The following is a 19,751-nucleotide window of genomic DNA, read 5'->3' as shown; positions in this document are numbered from 1 at the left end:
TGTGGAGTGTGCATGTCTTCCCCAGGCCTACGTGGGTGTGCTCGGGGTATTCCGGTTTCCTCCAAAAACGTGCACGGTAGGCTGACTCGACACTCTAATTTGCCCATAGGTATGGGTGTGAGTGTGCATGGTTGTCCGTCTCCTTGTGCCCTCCGATCGGCTGCCCCTGCTCTCCCCTGCCTCTGGCCCAGAGTCAGCTGAATAGGCTCCAGCACCCCCATGACCCTAATGGGGATACAGCAGTTCAGAAAATGAAATGAGATGAGATCAAATTTGCTATCATTGGAAATGAATGTCCTCTAGAGCACAAAAGGAGTTAATGCGATTTGATGCACTAGGTGGGAGATATTTACTGGTAGTCAGGAAGACGTGCAAAATTGTAGTGTTCTTTACATTTTAATAGACTGTAACAGGATTTATTTTCTATTTTGGCAATGAAATTATCCAAATCAAACTTGAAATGTAATGTTTAAGAAATAGAATACTGCAGTTTCTATGTAATTTGATCATGCATGGAGGCTTACATGACTTTATCGCTGTTGTGAGCAAGAAAGAATGTTGGCTCTTCTCTGTTCTTTGCACCTTTTCTCACCAGCCTAATAATTCAGCAGGCATCACTCTTTCAGCTGGAGAGAAAAGGTCAAGTTGAGGTGGTTTGTTAGCACCTGCCAATTATAAAGCTAGTGTTTGTCCCAATGCTGTGTGTTTACAATAGTTTGTGGGGGGGGGAGTTAGAGTGTATGTGTGATAGAGAGAGAGAAAGAAGGAAGAGAGTTAGATTCCCTCCCCTTCCAGTCCTTCTCTGGCTTGACTTCCAGCTGCTGTCACATTCTTCGACACGTTGCACTTGGCTGAGGCTGCCTTTTTTTGTGTGTGCAGTGCGTGCATGCAGTGTGTCATTGTGGCTACGTATGTGTGTATGCATGAGCTAGGATGGAAAGTCTTTCACAGGTTGCCCATATTGCACAGGAAATTATTTTGCTGTCAAGAAAGGGACTATAATCGCATCAGGAAACTTGTGGGAGTTTTGAATATTCTGCAAGGTTAAATCTGGATCATTACTGATCATCTGCTGGATTCTCTTCTGCATGATGACAGATATGTCCTGTATGGCTTTAAATATGGTATGTATGGTTTTAAGGTCGAGAAGGCAATGTTTTCTTAAACTAAAATGACTGCAGTTTAGGAATTTACAACTTGTGCACTATGGATGATGAATGGTTAATGATTAAGGCACATGGAACAACATAACTTGGAACTAAGCGGAATGCAAATAAAAAAAAAACCTTCCAGACAGGTCACAATGAGTTATAAAGATCAAAGTAGGTTGTAAAATTGTATAGGGAAATACACGAGTTCTTATACACTATACTCAGTGACTATGTATTACAATCAGGAAATGTTGGTCAAGTTACTATATTTGTATATTTTGGGTTATTTGTCTTAGTCTTAATATGTAACGAAGAGGATTAATATTCTACAGGTAGAGGGAACTTAAGTTGATGTAAAAACCTTTGTCCGTGGCTTGGTGGGGGGAATGAGGAGACTGCTGTGTTTGCTCAACACACAACACAAGCAGTCATGTTTATATTTTGTTATACTTTTTAAATTCCAGCTTGAGAACATCTGGATTATGGTATGTGTACATCTGAGGTATTCACTTCATATAGCATATAGATGTACAGACAACACTATGCGTTGATGATTTATCCCTTTCTTGAAAAGAATATAATATGTAAGTACAAATGTGTATCCCAAAAAAATATCCACACACTGACTTGTACTGTAAGCAGGCCTAAGCATAATAGATGAGTAGCAGATGGATTTTTTTTCTTCCTAAATTAACCGTTTCCATTTTCTGTATATCTCGTACATGCTGTCCTTTCCATTTCCTGATTGAATCCAGCACTCATGGTTCACTACACTTGTTACCTGTTTGATTTAGGAAAAAAAATAAGAATTTGCAGTACATTCTTACCTATATGTCACATCCCCCATTGTCCCCTCAACTCCTAAATCCAAACATAACTTGATCCCCTGCACACGGGTTGTGTGCACTTAAGGTGTTGTGTGGTCTTTTAGAGACACCCACACTCATAACTTTAAATTCAAAAGAGATATTTCCACATCCTCTGAGTCAGCTGCGATAACAATGAATTTTCTTTCCTGTCTGGATACTGTGTTTCAGGTCATGGGATGTCAACATTTTGCCATAAAACCGAATGACCTTAAGTTGAAAAACAATGTTTGTGGACTTGATTTACCACCAAAAACCAACCAATAGACCAACATATTTGTGTGCACTAGTTATGATAGCTCAAGAGCCTAGTTTTATGCTTCCTATTCTTTTCATTTTTAAAATGAAAATTTTGTAATAACAAGGGAGGAAAATAAGACCCTTTTGCCCTATAGACGTCACTGAGAGAGAGACTCCATTTTAATCAGCATCTCTGATACAAAGATGGCTTTGTCAGGTGGGAGGAGGAGACGGTGATACTGGAATGTAAGGGGAGGGGATACTACTTGTGTGTACGAGACAGATAAAGAAAGACAGATAATAGGAGTAGAAGAAAATAGTTGCTTAGTGTAATAAACTTTATAAGCATGTCTATAAGACAATACATACCAAGGAGAAGCAAAGAACATTTAGGCCAGGGGTGCTCAAACCTTTCCACTCAAAGATCTACTTTTTAAGGAGGCAACTTTGTGCGATCTAACCTTTTTTTTCCGCGGGCCACTGACAAAGCTCAGCAGTTATGTATGCAGATGATATATACCTGATGCCAGCAGAACTCAAAATAGTGTAGGCACCCAGAAATCGTGCTTGGATGCACAATGGCACTTTTTCCCAGCTCAAGTCCCATATAAAATTTTACTACAAATGCAATCCTTGTATCAAATCTTACTGTCATGCGATCTACCAGTACCATAGTGATATAATGGTAGATCACGTTCTATGTATTGAATACCCCTGATTTAGGCAATCAACTGCATCAAAATGTGAAAAATGTATACACTTAAACATTTTGGATTTTATATTAAAAGGATAAAAAATTGGATTAGCTATGATTTATAGCCCTTGATTACAGTTAAATAAAAATGTTTACATTTACTTAACCTTAAACTCTCTCCAAGCTTTTAAAAATTAAAACAAAATAACATAAACAGCAAGATGGATCTCCTTGCAAACTGTGGCATAACATTCTGTTTAGAGGATAAGACATATAAAACAACCATAGACCTAATCCTCACCAGTAAATTAGACCCCTTACGATAGGCTGCAGATAACTTGTATTGCAAGTTAGATAACCCGAAAGGTCTGGAAATACTAATATGAAATGCACAAAATAAACTGCATTTATGAATTCTGGGTATGGATGAGATTTTCCATTTAAAAGATATTCATACATTATTCATACCAGTTATCCTTACAAGGGCCATGAGGTTTTTCTGTAGCCTATCCCAGCTCACTACAGGCACCAAGCAATGGACACACTGAATTGGTGGCCAGTCAATTGCAGACCACTGCGAGACAGACAACAAAACATAGTTGGATCAGCATAAGACCCTTCCTGGTTCAATGGCTATAGATAAAAATGAAAAGGACGTTCTATGGTGTACCCCTTTAAAAGAGTCAAAAGGATCAGGAAGGGGAGGTGGTGTTGATGAAGAAGTTGAGTCATCTTCAGGAATTACAAGTTATCAGATATGTCACCTTATCAAAGGGAGTGTTTAAGTAAGATGTTTTGGAGCGAAAGAGAGATGAGTAATGAAAAATCCAATATATGTTTGGAGCCTTCTTGTCTCATTGAACACATGGTGCTTTTTATTGCCTGCAAAGGTACTAAAAGAAATATAGTATATATATTCCCCTCCAGGTCAAAAGAATAAAATCTTATACTTACCTATTACTTAAATATATACATATACAAATATATATCTCATCTCATCTCATTTCTTTTTCTGAACTGCTTTACCCTTTACCCTAGGGTCGCGGGGGGTGCTAAAGAATGCAACACATATATATATATATATATATATATATATATATATATATATATATATATATATATATATATATATATATATATATATATATATATATATATATATATATATATATATATATATATATATATATATATATATATATATATATATATATATATATATATATATATATATATATATATATATATATATATATATATATATATATATATATATATATATATATATATAGATATAGATATAGATATATATATATATATATATATATATATATATATATATATATATATATATATATATATATATATATATATATATATATAGATAGATATATAAATATTCATTTATATACATACATATATGTACACATATATACTATATATACTTACTTTTTTGTTGCATTCTTTCATACAAACAATTAATAACATTTACATTTCAAAATAAAATTGATTAGACAAAACCTTCAGATGGAATGTACTACTTAAATCGAAGGTGGTGTACACATTCTTATCCATACTTCTCCTTATAATAATGACTGAGTTGATAACAATATAAGAAAAATGGAAGTTTCGTCACAAAAAGAGTCACATTTGTCTCTATTGTACTGTGTCAACAGACTCACTTCCTACAGCACATTCCTTTTTCTATTATTGTCAGCTTGTCAGTGTTAGGTTGCACAATGGTGGACCCATTGATAGAAGCAGGGAAGCACAGCAGTATAGAGGGCTCTCTAAATTACCAGAAACAAATTCAAGATATGGGATTTTATAAAGTATTAGAATGCCAGAAGTACACTAGATTCTTTTATGTCTGGATTTTCATGTCTACACTCCACTGTGCTCTAAATTAACAAGACCGCAGTGAGCATGTCTGAACCTGCCCATAGGTTTGGGTTGTCCCGGTGCAACAAAATAGTCTTTGAAGAATGTTGGAAAGTATAGAAGAAGAATTGTAATTATTGAAAGTGTTCTTGCTATTTGGATGTAAATATTATCTCCATACTATCATGCACAGTTTGCTTTATTTACACTGATATAAAAAAGTGGTTTAGAAAGCATCTCCATTTCAAAAAAAGAAACGGAATTGTGGCTTGATCTATGGATGTTTATGTTCTGCATGTGGACTCTAGGAGCAAATGGGTTTGTGTAGGAGAATTATATAATATGAGTGTTAAAGCAGCAAAGAAAACAACCTTAGAGAGGAAGTTGGCGATAATTCAGGGAAGTGGTCAGGAGGAGACTTTGATATTCTTGGCTTGGGATCAGCCAGGCTGGTGAAAGGAGGAGTAATACTTGCAAACATTGTTAGAAAACCCATGTAGCATATTTAAAGTCTCCTAAGGCACTGCATAGTCTAAACAATGAGAATGCAATGAGGATGAAAAATTAGGATTTAAAAACAATAATGATTAAAATTAGGCATTTTTTTCTATTTAAGTAAATGATATATTGACTATGTAAGCACTATTCTACCGATCAGGGATAGGGATTATATGGCTCAGGAGCCATATGTGGCTCTTTCCATGGGTGCATATGGCTCTCCACCAGTGGTGGGCCGTCAGGGCCTGCAAGGCCTTCTCTGATGGCCTAATAAAAAAAACTGAATCACAGACACAGCCTGATGTTAATTATGTTTTTTTTCTACGAATGCTTATTAAATAATTCCAAATTGTCTTTCAGCTTACTTTCGCTGCTTTTTCCCTGGTTGCACTGCTTCCAGATGTATGTTCTCATATTTAAGCATCTAACCAATCACATTTCAGCCTTTATTTGTTGCCAGGGTCAGAAATCTGCCTCAAGGCCTCCACAATCAGTTCTGCAGGCTCTGCTGCATAAAACAAGTGTCGATAAAACTGTTGCTTTAAGCCAGGGGCTGGGAACCTTTTTGATTGAAAGAGCCATAAACAATTCATATTTCATCCTTGACCGACATATATGAAAAAGTGTGCTTTTTTAGTCACTTCACCACTTTTAAAGTACAAAAAGTCTCAGAATTCTTTTGACAACATTGTTAAGGTGTTATTAATCAATGAGTATCAATGAGAATATCCATACAGAAGAGTGTAATGGAAAAACTATATGATTATAAGACGCTGGAGGTAGTGTCAATGCGAATAATACCAATATAACGCTCCTATTCCTGCACTTTCTCCCCAGGAGTTTCCATAGTTTACCTCTCATGTTAGCGTAGAGCCATATGCACCCATCAAAAGAGACATATGTGGCTCCCGAACCCTAGGTTCCCTACCCCTGCTTTAAGCAATCAGAGTTGGCGACACCACAATGCCTTCTCGCAGACGTAGGGATACATCATTGCCTTCTAGCAGGCGTAGGGCTACATCATCGCTTTCACCAACTATGATTGGCTAGTGATAGCGTGGACTAGCCAGAGCTGCCAAACTGTATCTGGAGCAAGCTGTACAACCAAACATATTGTTGTGTTGATTTAATAGTGGTTTTGTCAACCCGCAATGGCTGAAAGAGGAGAAGAAATTGATTTGTTTGCAGATTCTGTCGAAGACATTTTCAAAAAAAAAAAACTGGACAAGCCTGTCACTGTCACAACCAGGAACAAACATTTTCAGAACTAAATCGAATAAAAACGTTTGCCAGAAATACAACAGGACAGGCTTAACTTTCCGCATTAGCTTCGATAGCAAAGGAATAGAAGGAGGAAAGAAAGGAGGATGGATTTTGGTGAGTAAAATATGGCTATATTCCAAAATTATATTTCAATTGTATGAGGTTATTATTGATGCTTTTTATGTGTCAAAGCTGTAGCTCCAGTAGAGGTTTTATCGTCATAAAATAGTTTTTGAGGGTTGTATTGATTTAGACGTCGTTAGGAAATTCCATTAACCTCTGAGGTAAAATATGGAAATCACTGATGAGTGAGCGGAGCTCATGTTGTGTTTTTTGGTGTTTTTTTTAATCTTTTTAATGCATTTTGATATATCTTAGCTTCCCATATACTGTGCCTTTTACTTTCTGCTTTTTTGCTTTGTTGTTTTGCGGCCTTTGCGACTTGACCCCACCCGTTGCGTGGCTTGGTCCGTTCTTGCTACTGTCCTGCTACTGTAACCAAGGAAAGTAACAAAATATGGGATGAAATAAAGTTCCAATCGTGGTAAGGAAGGAAGGAAGGAAGAAGTCTGTAATCATCTGGCCTTGGTGATGATCCATGAGAGTATTTTCCTGTGCATGGAGCACATTTCAGTAAATTCTGACAATATGTCAGAATACAAACATTTTTACAAAACAGGAAATATTAGTGAGAAATAGAGACACACCTAAGGGCAAACCACAGTCATGACACTCCCTGACCATCAAGTTGGGAGAGTTCTGTATTCATGGAACATTTCTAGCAGCTTGACAAACAGCGCACTGTTTACATGTGTGCATTTGTGTATATTTATGTGCGTTTGTTTTACCCTTAAGTGGTATGTTCCCCTTGGAACACTTTTAGTCAGAACGTTTCTCTCATGTGCCAGCTGAGCATGCAAAGGACAGCTGTTTACGAGCTGCAATTTGTGTATACTGTAGCTATATCTGCATTATATGCCTGAGTCATATGTACCGTGTTTTCTCGCATATTCGTCACCTCCACGTTTAAGCTGTACCCTTAAAATTGCCTTAAAATCGTTGAATTTTCCAATTCCCCTCATATTAGACCCCCCTTGATTCACAATTTTCACCTTCATATTCATGGTTTTAATAGAGTGCAAAAGTGTTTTTTTAAGGGAAAATCTTTTCAATAATAATCGTACGTGGAATTTCTGAGATTCTGTATGAATCGAATGGATTGGCTGCTGGATTGCACATTCCGAAAGGGTGTTGGCTGCACGTAGACAAATTCAAAAAGGAAGTCACGTGAGCAGTACAACCAGGAAGTGCTTCGTAGCAGTTTAGTTTGCTATGCCTATGTAAGATGACGGCGCCCTGAGCGAGCAATTGCATGCACAAGTAAGTGAGGTTTTTTTTTTTTTACGTTTTGGGCAAGATACGTTTTTTTTTTTTTTTGAATTTCATTCATAGATGTCAAATTAAATTTTCATTTGTGTTTTATCTATTATTCCTTTCTCTTTATTTATATAAATGATCTTATCGGCCGCATTAATTTGCGTAAAGACGTATCGTCTGTCACCTGCAGTTTCGTGCATGTCAAGTCTAATTTGTGCGCCGATAAGCCCTACCCTTAATTTAGTCATCGTTTTTTGTGACAAATTTGGTCTATATGCGAGAAAATACGGTACATACATTTATAGATGTATTCATTTTTATGCAAAAAGTGACCTGCTCCTTAAAGCAGTTGCCAATCAGCCGCAAGGCAAACACAGACATACAACCATTCACACTCACAGTCACACTGCCACTGAGGTGAAATCGATCCCATGTTCCCCACCAAAATAAGGCAATATATACATATTTATAAATCTGGGTCATTCTACCTGTATGGAGTTTGCAGGTTCACCCCGGTCCTGCGTGGGTTTCCACCCACATTCCAAAGACATGCTTGGTAGGCTGGTTGGACAATCTAAATCGCCCTCCGGTATGAGTGTGTGAGGGTGAATAGGGCCACCGATTCAGGGTCTCCCCCGCTTCGTCCCCGAAAGTCATCTGAGATAATTTCCAGCAACCCCCGCAACCTTTGTGAGGATAAAGCGGTTCAGAAAATGAATGTGTGAATGTTCTTCCTCTGGCCAACATGCACCCTTCCAGTAATCTTGACGACTCTACAAGTCATAATATCCATTATGGCAGACAAACAGGAAAGATGAACAGTAAGACAGACAGAATTTTGCGATTTTGGAGTTGATATCATGTGTGCAACTAGGTGGTTCCTTTGTAGTGTGTTATAATATGCTGCTTTAATACACTGCCCCCATGTTGCATCTTTCTGAAGAAATTGTGTAGTCTCACCTCGATTGGCCTTTTCTTAATTTCTGTTTCAGGACTCCGACATGATGTCACAACCAGAGTCAGATCAGATGCCTCCATTTGAACACAAGGTAACGCACATTCCTAGAAGATGCATGCACTTTAAGTTCAGAGTTATTAACGCCATTACTTTTTCCCGTGGTGGCCTGGTGGTGCAAGTGGTTAGTGCGTTGGCCTCACGGCCTCTAGGGCCCTGGGTTTAAATCGGGTTCTCCCAGGGCATGTGTGGGTTTCCTTCAGCTCTCACTCATTCAGCAATAGATGTAGATTTTATATATAATGTATTATTTGTTTTTTAATGAACCCTGATGAATTTGAGTGCATTTTAAGGCAAAATAAAAATAAGAGAAACATGAAACGAAGCAAAGAGCCACAGTATATTGGATTGCATTGGATAACTTTATTCATCCCGTATTTGTGAAATTACATTGTGGCAGTAGCAAGAGGGATATTAGACAGAACAGCAAAGCAAAAGCACAAAGTACAAAGCAAATCCAAGTAAATTGAATCATCAAATCATTAAGACATAATGACGGCAAAAACACAAAACGAGCAAGAGTGGATGGAGCTACCGCGGCCACCGGCAGCCGCTTAAACAGCACCATTTTAATTGCGTTAGCTAAAACGGATACAGTCTCGAAAAGACGTAAAGTTAGACAAAAACTGGAGCCACACACAGAAAGTCTTCCACGAGATGGGGAACATCTGCAGACTGTGACCGAGGTAGAGAATATGCAGTCGCTCTTCCAAGCTTATTCGCACAGTTCCTCAGTAGTCTGAAGCTGAAGAAAACAGCAGCAGGGCAGAACTCCTCGACTCTGTTGCTGGTAAGCGCCGACAGATCTTCCATCCTATCCCACGATGGAATGGTTGATCAGAAGCGTTGCCTCTTCTCCCGGCACTTTTGTCCAGCTCCGAAACTCCGGCGGCACCGAGGTGTTGCTCCTTCTGCTGCGTATTGTAACAGCTAGTCCCATGTGAAAGAAGCCAGGCTAACAGAACAAGGAAAGTTGTAAAAACACAACAAGTAAAAATGCAATTTATGATTAGAAGCAAAGAACTACGTGTTTGCCTCCCCTGTTGTACAGTCTACAAGACACAATGTAGCCAATCTGAAAGACTGTCGTGGTCCACTATGTCCTCCCCAAACAAACAAATAGACAGAAAGTATCACAAACAAATAAATAAATAAAGGGTGGTAAATTATGCTAAATTTGAACTGTCCGCTGTGATTCACATTTTATGTGGTTGGAAATGAAATGGTGAATGTCTATTAACAAGGTTATACAAATGTGATTGTTTTCAGCCTGCCCCACTTGATCTGGTTGACACAGGGAAGGGCCTTAAGGTCCAAACAGCCACACCTCATCTGGTTAGTTTAGGCAGTGGGAGACTAAGTGTTGCCATTACCTTGCTGCCACTAAAAGAAGGTAAGGGACAAGGAACACTTTTGCGGTAGAGTCACTTACTCCATGTGGTTTGATTCTTCTCTTTGATCCAGCTTGGTGCTTATAACTAAGCTTCACAGATGCTGCATGTGATGTGGTGCGGAAAAATTGTGCATTGGTCTTTGGGTCAAAAGTTCTTGCGAAAAAACTCATGGCAGCAATGAGTCATAGCATCCTACAATTACCCTGTACGGTAATGGATAATGTCCAAGTACAATACTTTTTGTTTTGGTCACTCAGCGCCTTCTGCAGTTTGTTTCTGCATTTTTTTTGAATCACCAAGAGCATTTGTATTTATAAACTGTTTAAATTTTAAACAGTTAAAAATACAAATGCTCTTGGTTTAAAAGATAGAGTTCTGACTTTTAAAATACTTCAATACCATTCTCCTCACTCCTCTAAAAACATGCTACTCACAATTAAAGGAAGAAACTTGAAAATGACTATGACCAAATTTCTATTAAAAACTCTATGACTATAACATTGTTTTGAAAGCACAGTATGTATCTTTAATAAATATTGTATACATTTTCTGATATATTCTTGATAATGTCCAGGAATGTACAAACAACAGAGCCGAGGCAATCCTGGCTAATTTTGCACACTGATCAGATAACCCAGCACCCCACACACACCCCACTACCAATGTACAAAAATTTGGCGGTGGGATGGTGTCATGTATATCCAAATAGATTGCGCCTGTTGCCGTGCGCCCACATTGCCCATATCAAAAACCAGCCCTGCAACAATAGGTAATGTTGAAATCACACAGCAGGCCCCAAATCTGATGAATTCTGTATCCCAAAGGTGTAACCCGCATAGGGCGGGAAGATGCCCCAACGCCACAAGATATCAACATCCAGGGTCCTGGAATTGAAGCAGAACACTGCCTCATCTTCAATGAAGGTTGTATAGTGTATATTCTCTTAGTGACGTCTGATTTTTGTATGTTTTTAAAATATTTCATTAAAAAATTAAAGCAAGAAAATTGACAAGATTGAACTAATGAGTTAATAGCATTTTAAAGAAATATTTAGTCAAATCAAATCTAAGCTGTCTCTGTAACCAATAACACCAATGTGTGCGAGAAGCAGGCTAGAAAAAGGGAAGGGAAGTGCTGGTGCACAACTTAGGACCTTTATTGACAACTAACATAGCAAATAACACAAGGACAAAATGGCAACTAAACTGGGAGGAGCGCACACTGACAAAAAGCATGACTGACAAAAACATGACTTACGTGAATGAGACTAAACAAAACAATAGGTAATACTCCCACACTAGACATGTCTGACACAGTGATTTAAATAGACATAAGGGTCAATTACTAAACACACACCTGGCCACATAAGGGAAGGGGAGCCCGGAAGGACACAACAGGGAAAACGGGGAGGGGCGTACGCCCAACAGCGGAGCACCGGGTTGGGCACACAAGAGCGGGGCGCCGGAAAGGAAGCACAAGGGCAGCTAACCAGAACGGATGTACATGGGCGGCTAGCCGGAACGGGATCACTGCAACGGGAAGACGGGAACAGGGACACGAGAACGGGCCGCCAGGACAGGGACACATGGGCGGCTAACCGAAATGAGAACTAGTGAAATGCTGGTCGAAAAGGGCACTAATGAGCGGCTAGTCATGATGGCCACAAGTGAGCGGCTAGTCAGGAGGGCCACTAGTCAGCGGCTGGTCGAGAGGTGCACTAGTTAGCGGTCAGCTGGAATGGGTTCTTGCGAGAGGCTGCCGTAGCTGTCCGCCCTTTGAAGGCGGTCGTCCAAAACTCGCCTTCAAAGCAGTCAACCAAATCCTGTATTTAAAAACAGCCGTTGGGAATCATCGTCCCTTGAAGGCGGTCACCAGGATTCGCCACTTAACGGCAACTCCTGGCACCCGACAATCAAAAAACGTCACTTGAATCCAGTCTGCTCTCTTTCCCCCGCCATGGCGCATGCCGCCACCATTGAGCGGGTGACGTAGTCCGGCGGTCCTCCTCGGCATCATGGCGAGGGCCGATCGGCTGGACGCAATGTCTACCCTGGCCTCCCCACAGACCTCCACACGGAGGACCAGGGTAGATCGCTAAACATGGACCTCAGTAGAAGTTCGCCGACTCATTTTCCGGGGAGAAGAGGTCCACGTAGAACCGACACCAAGGCCCAGCCCGTGAAAAATCAAAAAGGAGAAAATCGACCTCTGCTTACTGCATGGGTTCATGGTTTGGTGGGAGTATTTTTTCATGGTTCGCCTCGGGTGCGTAGCAATAAAGAACCGAGGAGACGAGAAGGAGGCAGAAAAAGACGAGGGAAGGGATGGTGCACAACTTAGGACATTGAATGCAAATAAACTGGGAGGAACCGAAGAATAGGTAAAAATAGGACTTACGTGAATGAGACCAAATGAAACACTAGGTACTAATACTCCCCCACCAGACCTGTCAGAAACAGGGGTTTAAATATACACACAAGAACCGATTACCAATCACACACACCTGGCCACATAAAGGAAGGAGACCCCCGAGGGAAAACGCACATAATCACCTGGACAGCACAGGCAAAGAAAATCAGGCACATATCCACCGAAAACGCCAACAAAGCGTTATAATGTGCCTTCCTCTATTTTCAGTACACATTGTTACAAAATGCGTAAACATTCAAAAACATAATGGCCAATATACTGTACTAATACATTTGCTTATTGACTTGACTCTTCAGGTGGTGTTGTAACCCTGGACCCTTGTGGTCACCTCTGCAGTCTAGATGGAGCGCAGGTTACAGTACCCACACCACTCACACAGGGTAAGATCGATCAATCATAACATTTTCTCCCCTAAGAGATTCGGTAAAACCTATATATAATGAGAGCATTAACGCAAATTCCATTTGAAGCTATTAAGTTTTTAGCGATAAATAATGAGGAGTGGTTAACACGTCCGCCTCACTGTTGTGAGATCAAGTGTTCAACAGTTCAGAGTTAGCATGTTCTTCTAGTACATTATTGTTGTTTTTTCCTAAATCCCCAAAACATGTATGGTACCCTGATTTAACACTCAAAATTCTCCATAAATGTGATTAAGTTTGTAGAGTTGTCTGTCTCCTTGTGCCCTGTGATTGGTTGGCAATGCATTCAGAGTGTAAACCGCCTGCTCCCCATTCAATCATGTGGGAACATGCATTCTTGGAGGCCCAAGTATTAAGTCAAACCCTAAACCTCAAAACAGATGTTACCATTCACTGGCCTGTGTGCATATTTGGAGATCTTGCTATTTTCGCCACCATTGAATGATATTAATAGCTAGAGCTGGGATACAAATTTGCACAGATAAAAATTTGCATGTGTTGTCCATTTATTGTATGTTTTTTTTATTAAGGGGAAAGGGGTTTATCTATATGGATATCCTTCATATGTATCCATGTGTGCGTCATTTAAATATGTATGAATATTTGTAAACTGTCTATGTCCACCATATGCAAGTAAGTGACTGTGTGGTTAACTAACGATATCCCTTTATATCGCATAGCTACAGTATTTAGCATTACATATCTGTGGTTTTGTTTAAAGCATAACGGTTTGGAACGACAACAGCTTCAGTGACTAACATATTACCGCATCTGCAGAGCATGCAGTGTGTTTCAAATAAGAGATCTGAAACTTTCGCTTTCACTTTTCTTTTAACTTCTATACATATTGTAGTTTAGTTGTACTTTTCAAGTAACTGCCAGGCTTATTGTCAGTAAGCAGTTTTGTTGAATTGTGTTAACTTGTTACTATTTCTTTTGGGTTTAAATATTAACAACTGTTTCCAGTTGTCTGGCCTGAGACAAATATTGACATTGTTTTGCAATGTCCACATAAGGCAGGGGGCATTTTGAAGAAGGCTAAGAACAAAAAGAGTGTGTTTTGTCAAAAAATCTTCCTGGATGATGGTGCTAAAATTTAACCCTAAGCAGTGAATGGCTTTGTATGATTTTCTTGAATTAGTGCAAACACAGAAAGTTTGTGTTTAGGCGGAAGAAAGTCAGATTTGTTTCTAGTGGGGGTTTTGACATCGCTAGGGCTGCCTTATGTCACCCATCCTGTTCATAACATTTACAGACAGAATATCTAGATGCAGCCATGGAATAGAGGGGGTCCGATTTGGTGGCATCAGTACTGCTTTTTTTCCAGATGATGTGGTTCTGTTGGCTTCATCAGGCCGTGATCTCCAACTCTCACAGGAACGACTCGCAACAAAGTGTGAAGCGGTTGGAATGAAAATCAGGTCCTTCAAATCTGAGACCATGGTCCTCAGTTGGAAAAAAATGTGGAATGCCCTGTCCAGGTCAGGGATGAGGTTCTTCCTCAGGTGGAGCAATTTAAGTACTATCCTGGGGTCTTGTTCATGAGTCAGGAAAGCACAACAGGCAGATCGGTGCAGCACCTGCAGTGATGTGGACTCGGCATTGGTTGGTTGTGGGGAAAAAGGGGCTAAGCTAAAAGGCAAAGCTCTCTATTTACCGGCAGCTCTCTATTTACCGGCCGGTCTACGTTTCTAGCCTCATCTAATGCCACGAGATGTGAGTCATAACCAAAAGAACAAGATCTCGGATACAAGTGGCTGAAATTAGTTTCCTCCACAGAGTGTCCGGACTCTTCCTTAGAGATAAGGTGAGAAGCTCGGCCATACGGAAGGGGGTGGGTGTAGAGGAGCCAGATGAGTTGGCTCGGCCAGATGAGTTGGCTCGGGCATCTGATTAGAGTGCCCCATGGAACTGTCCCTGGTGAGGTGTTCCGTGTACGTCCCACCGGGAGGAGGCCATGAAGCCAGCCCGGGACGTGCTGGGTAGACAGTGTCTCTCGGCTGGCCCGGGAACGACTTGGGATCCTCCCGTTAGAGCAGATGAAGTGGATGGAGAGAGTGAAGTCTGGGCTTCTCTGCTGAAGCTGCTGTCCCCACGACCCGACCTCAGATAAGTGGAAGAAGATGAGATAGTTTTGGTACTACGTTGCGGCAAAAAAGGTTTTAAATCGCGTTTATATACACTAGATTTGTTCTGAATACACCTTGCAGTGAATCAAAAGTTGATATAAATTCATATTAAAAGCACCATATCACATATTTTTACACCATTAGTAAATGATAGAATCTTGTCAAAAAGGATTAAAAAATTACAATTAAGACTCATTTACACATCCGTAATTATAAAATTTTGGAGAAATAAAATCTTTTATGTAACCGTCAGCTTTCTTTAAAAATAATCATGAGGTCACCATAGTGAGTGAGCCAGCAGACGGCGTATGCCTCAATGGAAAAGGAGTATGGCAATGAGTTCTTATTGGTTTTATCCTTCATTCATTCCTTTTCTAAACCGCTTTTTCCTTACAAGGTCAAAGTAGGGGTGCTGGAACCTATCCCAGCTGACTTTTGGGTATAAGGCAGGGAGGGGACAGACACCCTGAAAGGTTGGGCAGCCGATCACAGGGATGAAGACAAGAATCACACCTGGGGGAATTTATAGTGTCCAATCAGCCTACCATGCATGTTTTTAGAATGTGGGAGGGAAACCAGAGTACCTGGAAGAAACCCACGCGGGCCTGTGGAGAACATGCAAACTCCACACAGGTGGACCGATCTGGTTGTGAACACAGGACCCAACAACTGTGAAGCCGACATACTAACCACTCATCCACCTGGCTGCTGGTTTTAATCATGGAATACAAAATTGAGAGTGTGTCCCGAAAACATAATATTGTATTGTGTTCAAACCGGAGGCTGAATCACCATAACACAGGCCCTGTGTCTCACAAAAAGGAGCGCCCCTGCATGGTTGCATCTTAGGCTCTAGTATTCACATAACATCCACTGTATGGTAAATATCTTTACAAGAAAACTTGGCAACTGAAAATCTAATAGTTTGACAGCTGAAATTATTAATTTTTTTTAATGTTCCAGTTTTGGCGATAATGGCTGAGGTAACAATGTTGGCTGAAGCCTTGTTGTTTCGGTTTCTATGCCATTCACAAGAGCAGCTATTCCGGAGGTGTATTTCACAGCAATTTAGCCCCCCCAAAAATAACCCAACTCGTTGGCCACTCTTCATTTATCATTTGGTCAATGCAGTCTTCAGGATAATATTCGGATTAAAACAACAGAATAAACTACTCACCTGGTGCTAACCCCTTGTATGTGTCCAATCATAATGTATAAACGCATAAGAAGTGTTCAGGTTGTTCCAATTTTCTACACAACAATTATGAAGATGAAAAATTAAAATGTTTGATAAAACAATTCAATTTCTTGGAAAAAAAAACAAAAAGGCTGACTGCTACAGTAATGAAACTAATACTTAAAGTGATTAAAGACGCCATACATCCATAAAATCCTATAAATCGAATTTAGTAAAGTACAATTCCACGTGATGTGGGGCCTTTATATTAAAATGATAGACACATCTGAAATCCCCTAATGGTATGGATTGACTGAATTGAATGAATTTGCGACGTATGCTTTTCTATTTCCCAAATCATCTTGTGTGTATACAGTTGTTTTTCCCAAATGGGCCCCCTATAGTAAATAGAAAGTAAATTAAAGCACTGCACTACATCAAAGAAGAAAGACACAAAAAACCCTGCAGGGGGTGTGGCTTGAAGCGCCTCATAGCAACCATCGAAAGTACCAACTAACAAGTAGATGCGGTTATATATTACTCGTTTCTGTGAGCCTTGTATAGAAAACAACGCATTTTTGGCGTTATAATTTTTTATTATTATTTTCTAACTAGTGACTGATAATTCGGATATTTTAACATAGGCGTTTCTCAATCAAATTCGGGTTCCGCAACCCCTTTGTTCACGTAGTTGGTGCGGTCCACAGCTGGATGTAAATCACTGAACTTTCTTCATCCCTCGGAGTCGAAGAATTCTTCGCTACATGGAGGAGAAAAGCTAGTAAAAGTAGAGCGTGAACTGACTTTCAAATCTTGTTTTGATTTTCTTGGAACAAATATCTTGACTTGCCTGGTTTGCCGTGAAAATGCCAAATTAAGGAAATTTTCTCTTGTCGTCACTGAATGGGACTCTAAAGGTTAGTATAATGGGGTTTATTAGCTTAAGAGTTACGAGCTTTAGTCAAATGCTTTTCTTTCCCATGGTTTTTATCTTTCAAAACATGGGAAAGTTTATCCAAAACATTAACTTATTTTTCTCGGTTGCTATTCTCTTGACCCTCATTTGTTATTTTCGCCACCTTTATTAAAGTGTAGTCAAAAATAGCACACCTTACACCTTAACCACAGTTTCTTTGTCTAGCTATAATATGAGAATACTATATTTCTGTCTCACACAATAACACTTGATCAATAATGAACATTACGGACATCTGTTGTCCGTCCTCTTTGTTTTAAACTGACTTTTGCACAGCCAGGCGAACATTGGTTCGCTTAACAGCTGAAGACATTGATTTTCTTTTTCCTTTCTTTTTTAAATGGTGGTTTGGAGAATTAAGTCCAGACACTGCAAATTACCTCCATTAAATCTCCTTTTTGTAGTTCTCTTTCTACGACGGTCACGGAAAACAAATGTGTTGTAATGATCGCTCAGTGTTCCTTATTTACTTTTCGCAGGTCTTATTTGAAATGTTAACGCAATCAATCCAAGTGCCTCATCCCTCCATTTTTCCATGCAGGGCAGTTACCTTGAATTCACCTGGGGAGGTTTGTGTTAATGGATACCTGGATGTTCTCTCTCATGCAAGTGTATGTCACAGAGACACAATTGCCCCAGGCTGTGAAGTCTGCGTTCTTTGGTTACCCAATGCCTGAAAACAAACCCTGTTTCATTGTCCTGATTGTCATTATATGTTCTGTAGTACTCCCCCTTCCCCCTGCCCTCATCCACCATCCACCTTTCATGTATCAGTCCTGGTCCCCAATTTTTTATCCTCTTGCAAAACTTGCTTTGTTATCTTTTGTCGAGGTTATCTTGTCGGCTATTAGATTATTGCCTGATGTGTTTTTCTTTTGGCCACCTGTCTGATTGTGTTGGCCGATGGACTGATCGTTTCTGGATAAGAATTCGGAGTGTGCGTGTGTGCGTGTGTGCGTGTGTGCGTGTGTGCGTGTGTGCGTGTGTGCGTGTGTGCGTGTGTGCGTGTGTGCGTGTGTGCGTGTGTGCGTGTGTGCGTGTGTGCGTGTGTGCGTGTGTGCGTGTGTGTGTGTGCGCGTGTGTGTGTGTGTGCGTGTGTGCGCGTGTGTGTGTGTGCGTGTGTGCGCGTGTGTGTGCGTGTGTGTGTGCGTGCGTGTGTGTGCGTGTGTGCCTGTGTGTGTGTGTGATTGGCTGACTGACAAACTGACCCAATCAACTTCAACTCCCTTGAGAAAGACCAGTTTGTTGTTTTATGATGCTGCCCCAGTGCTGTACCCCAACCTTAATGTGGTTGTAAGGCCAATTTATATTACAGATGGGAACCCAGTTGTGTGTGTTTGTATGTTTGAGCATCTTTGTTTTGAATGAATACATTTATAGTTACCGGTGGTTGCAATCTACGACGGCTATATTTTATGGCGATATTAAGAAAGCGGACAGATATACAATTACAGTTATTTTATGGCTGCATTTTTTGCTAAATAAATGCCCTGGCCATAGAGTTCTAGGGTCAATTTGAAAGAGGAAAAAAGTATTTCCAAAAACAGGTTCTGAACCGCGGTTGTAATCTTCCTCTTGAGACCTGTGAAATAGTATTCGTTTAACAATATATATATATATTTTTTACAACCCAACAAAAGAGACGGTTTCCATTTCTGTAGTTTAGTGTTATCCAAACTTTTTTTAACTGGCACACTTTTTGCTGTGAAAAAATCTCAAGGGGTACTACCATGCAAAAATCTTTGAATTTTAAACTGTCGCCTTTATCAACAATAGTCAATCTCATCAAGGTTTTATCACCAGGAACCACACAAACCTCCGATATTATTCAAAATCAAAATTTTCACACTGACCTAATGTCACCAAAACTTAATGTCTGCTGTCTGAACAATTAATGGTTCGAGTGATGCAAAAACATGTAATTGCATAATTTTAAGATTTTTCTCCAAATATTACTTAAATCTCCAAATATTACTTAAATCTCCAAATATTACTTAAATCTCCAAATATTACTTAAATCTCCAAATATTACTTACATTTCTGAATATTACGTTTAAAAAAATCTTGTGCTCACACACATTGATGTTTTATTGGATAACTTTATAACTTTATTCACCCTGTATTTGGGAAATTTCATTGTCACAGTAGGAAGAGGGTGAGAATGCAGATACAGGAAAGGCATAGTTACACATAGTTACAAGTTAGACAATACAGTCGCAAAGGCCGAAGAACAACAAA

General features: G+C 39.7%; 1 protein-coding gene across 2 annotated transcripts in view; it reads left to right on the top strand.

Annotated features, from left to right (window-relative positions):
- The first annotated feature begins 837 nt into the window (after positions 1 to 837).
- phldb2b (pleckstrin homology-like domain, family B, member 2b) overlaps positions 838 to 19,751 on the top strand; it is a 43,264-nt gene continuing 24,350 nt past the window's right edge. For both annotated transcript variants that reach the window (XM_077736172.1, XM_077736171.1), the window contains exons 1-5: positions 838 to 1,124; positions 8,963 to 9,019; positions 10,255 to 10,378; positions 11,204 to 11,302; positions 13,106 to 13,189. In XM_077736172.1, coding sequence (XP_077592298.1) covers positions 1,089 to 1,124; positions 8,963 to 9,019; positions 10,255 to 10,378; positions 11,204 to 11,302; positions 13,106 to 13,189 — 400 coding nt within the window. In that variant the 5' untranslated portion in view covers positions 838 to 1,088. The remainder of the gene's footprint in view (positions 1,125 to 8,962; positions 9,020 to 10,254; positions 10,379 to 11,203; positions 11,303 to 13,105; positions 13,190 to 19,751) is intronic.

This window comes from Stigmatopora nigra, chromosome 16, assembly GCF_051989575.1.
Source record: "Stigmatopora nigra isolate UIUO_SnigA chromosome 16, RoL_Snig_1.1, whole genome shotgun sequence".
Classification (NCBI taxonomy): Eukaryota; Metazoa; Chordata; class Actinopteri; order Syngnathiformes; family Syngnathidae; genus Stigmatopora; species Stigmatopora nigra.
The sequence above is the reverse complement of the archived record's forward strand: the minus strand, read 5'-3'. Positions and strand labels throughout refer to the sequence as shown.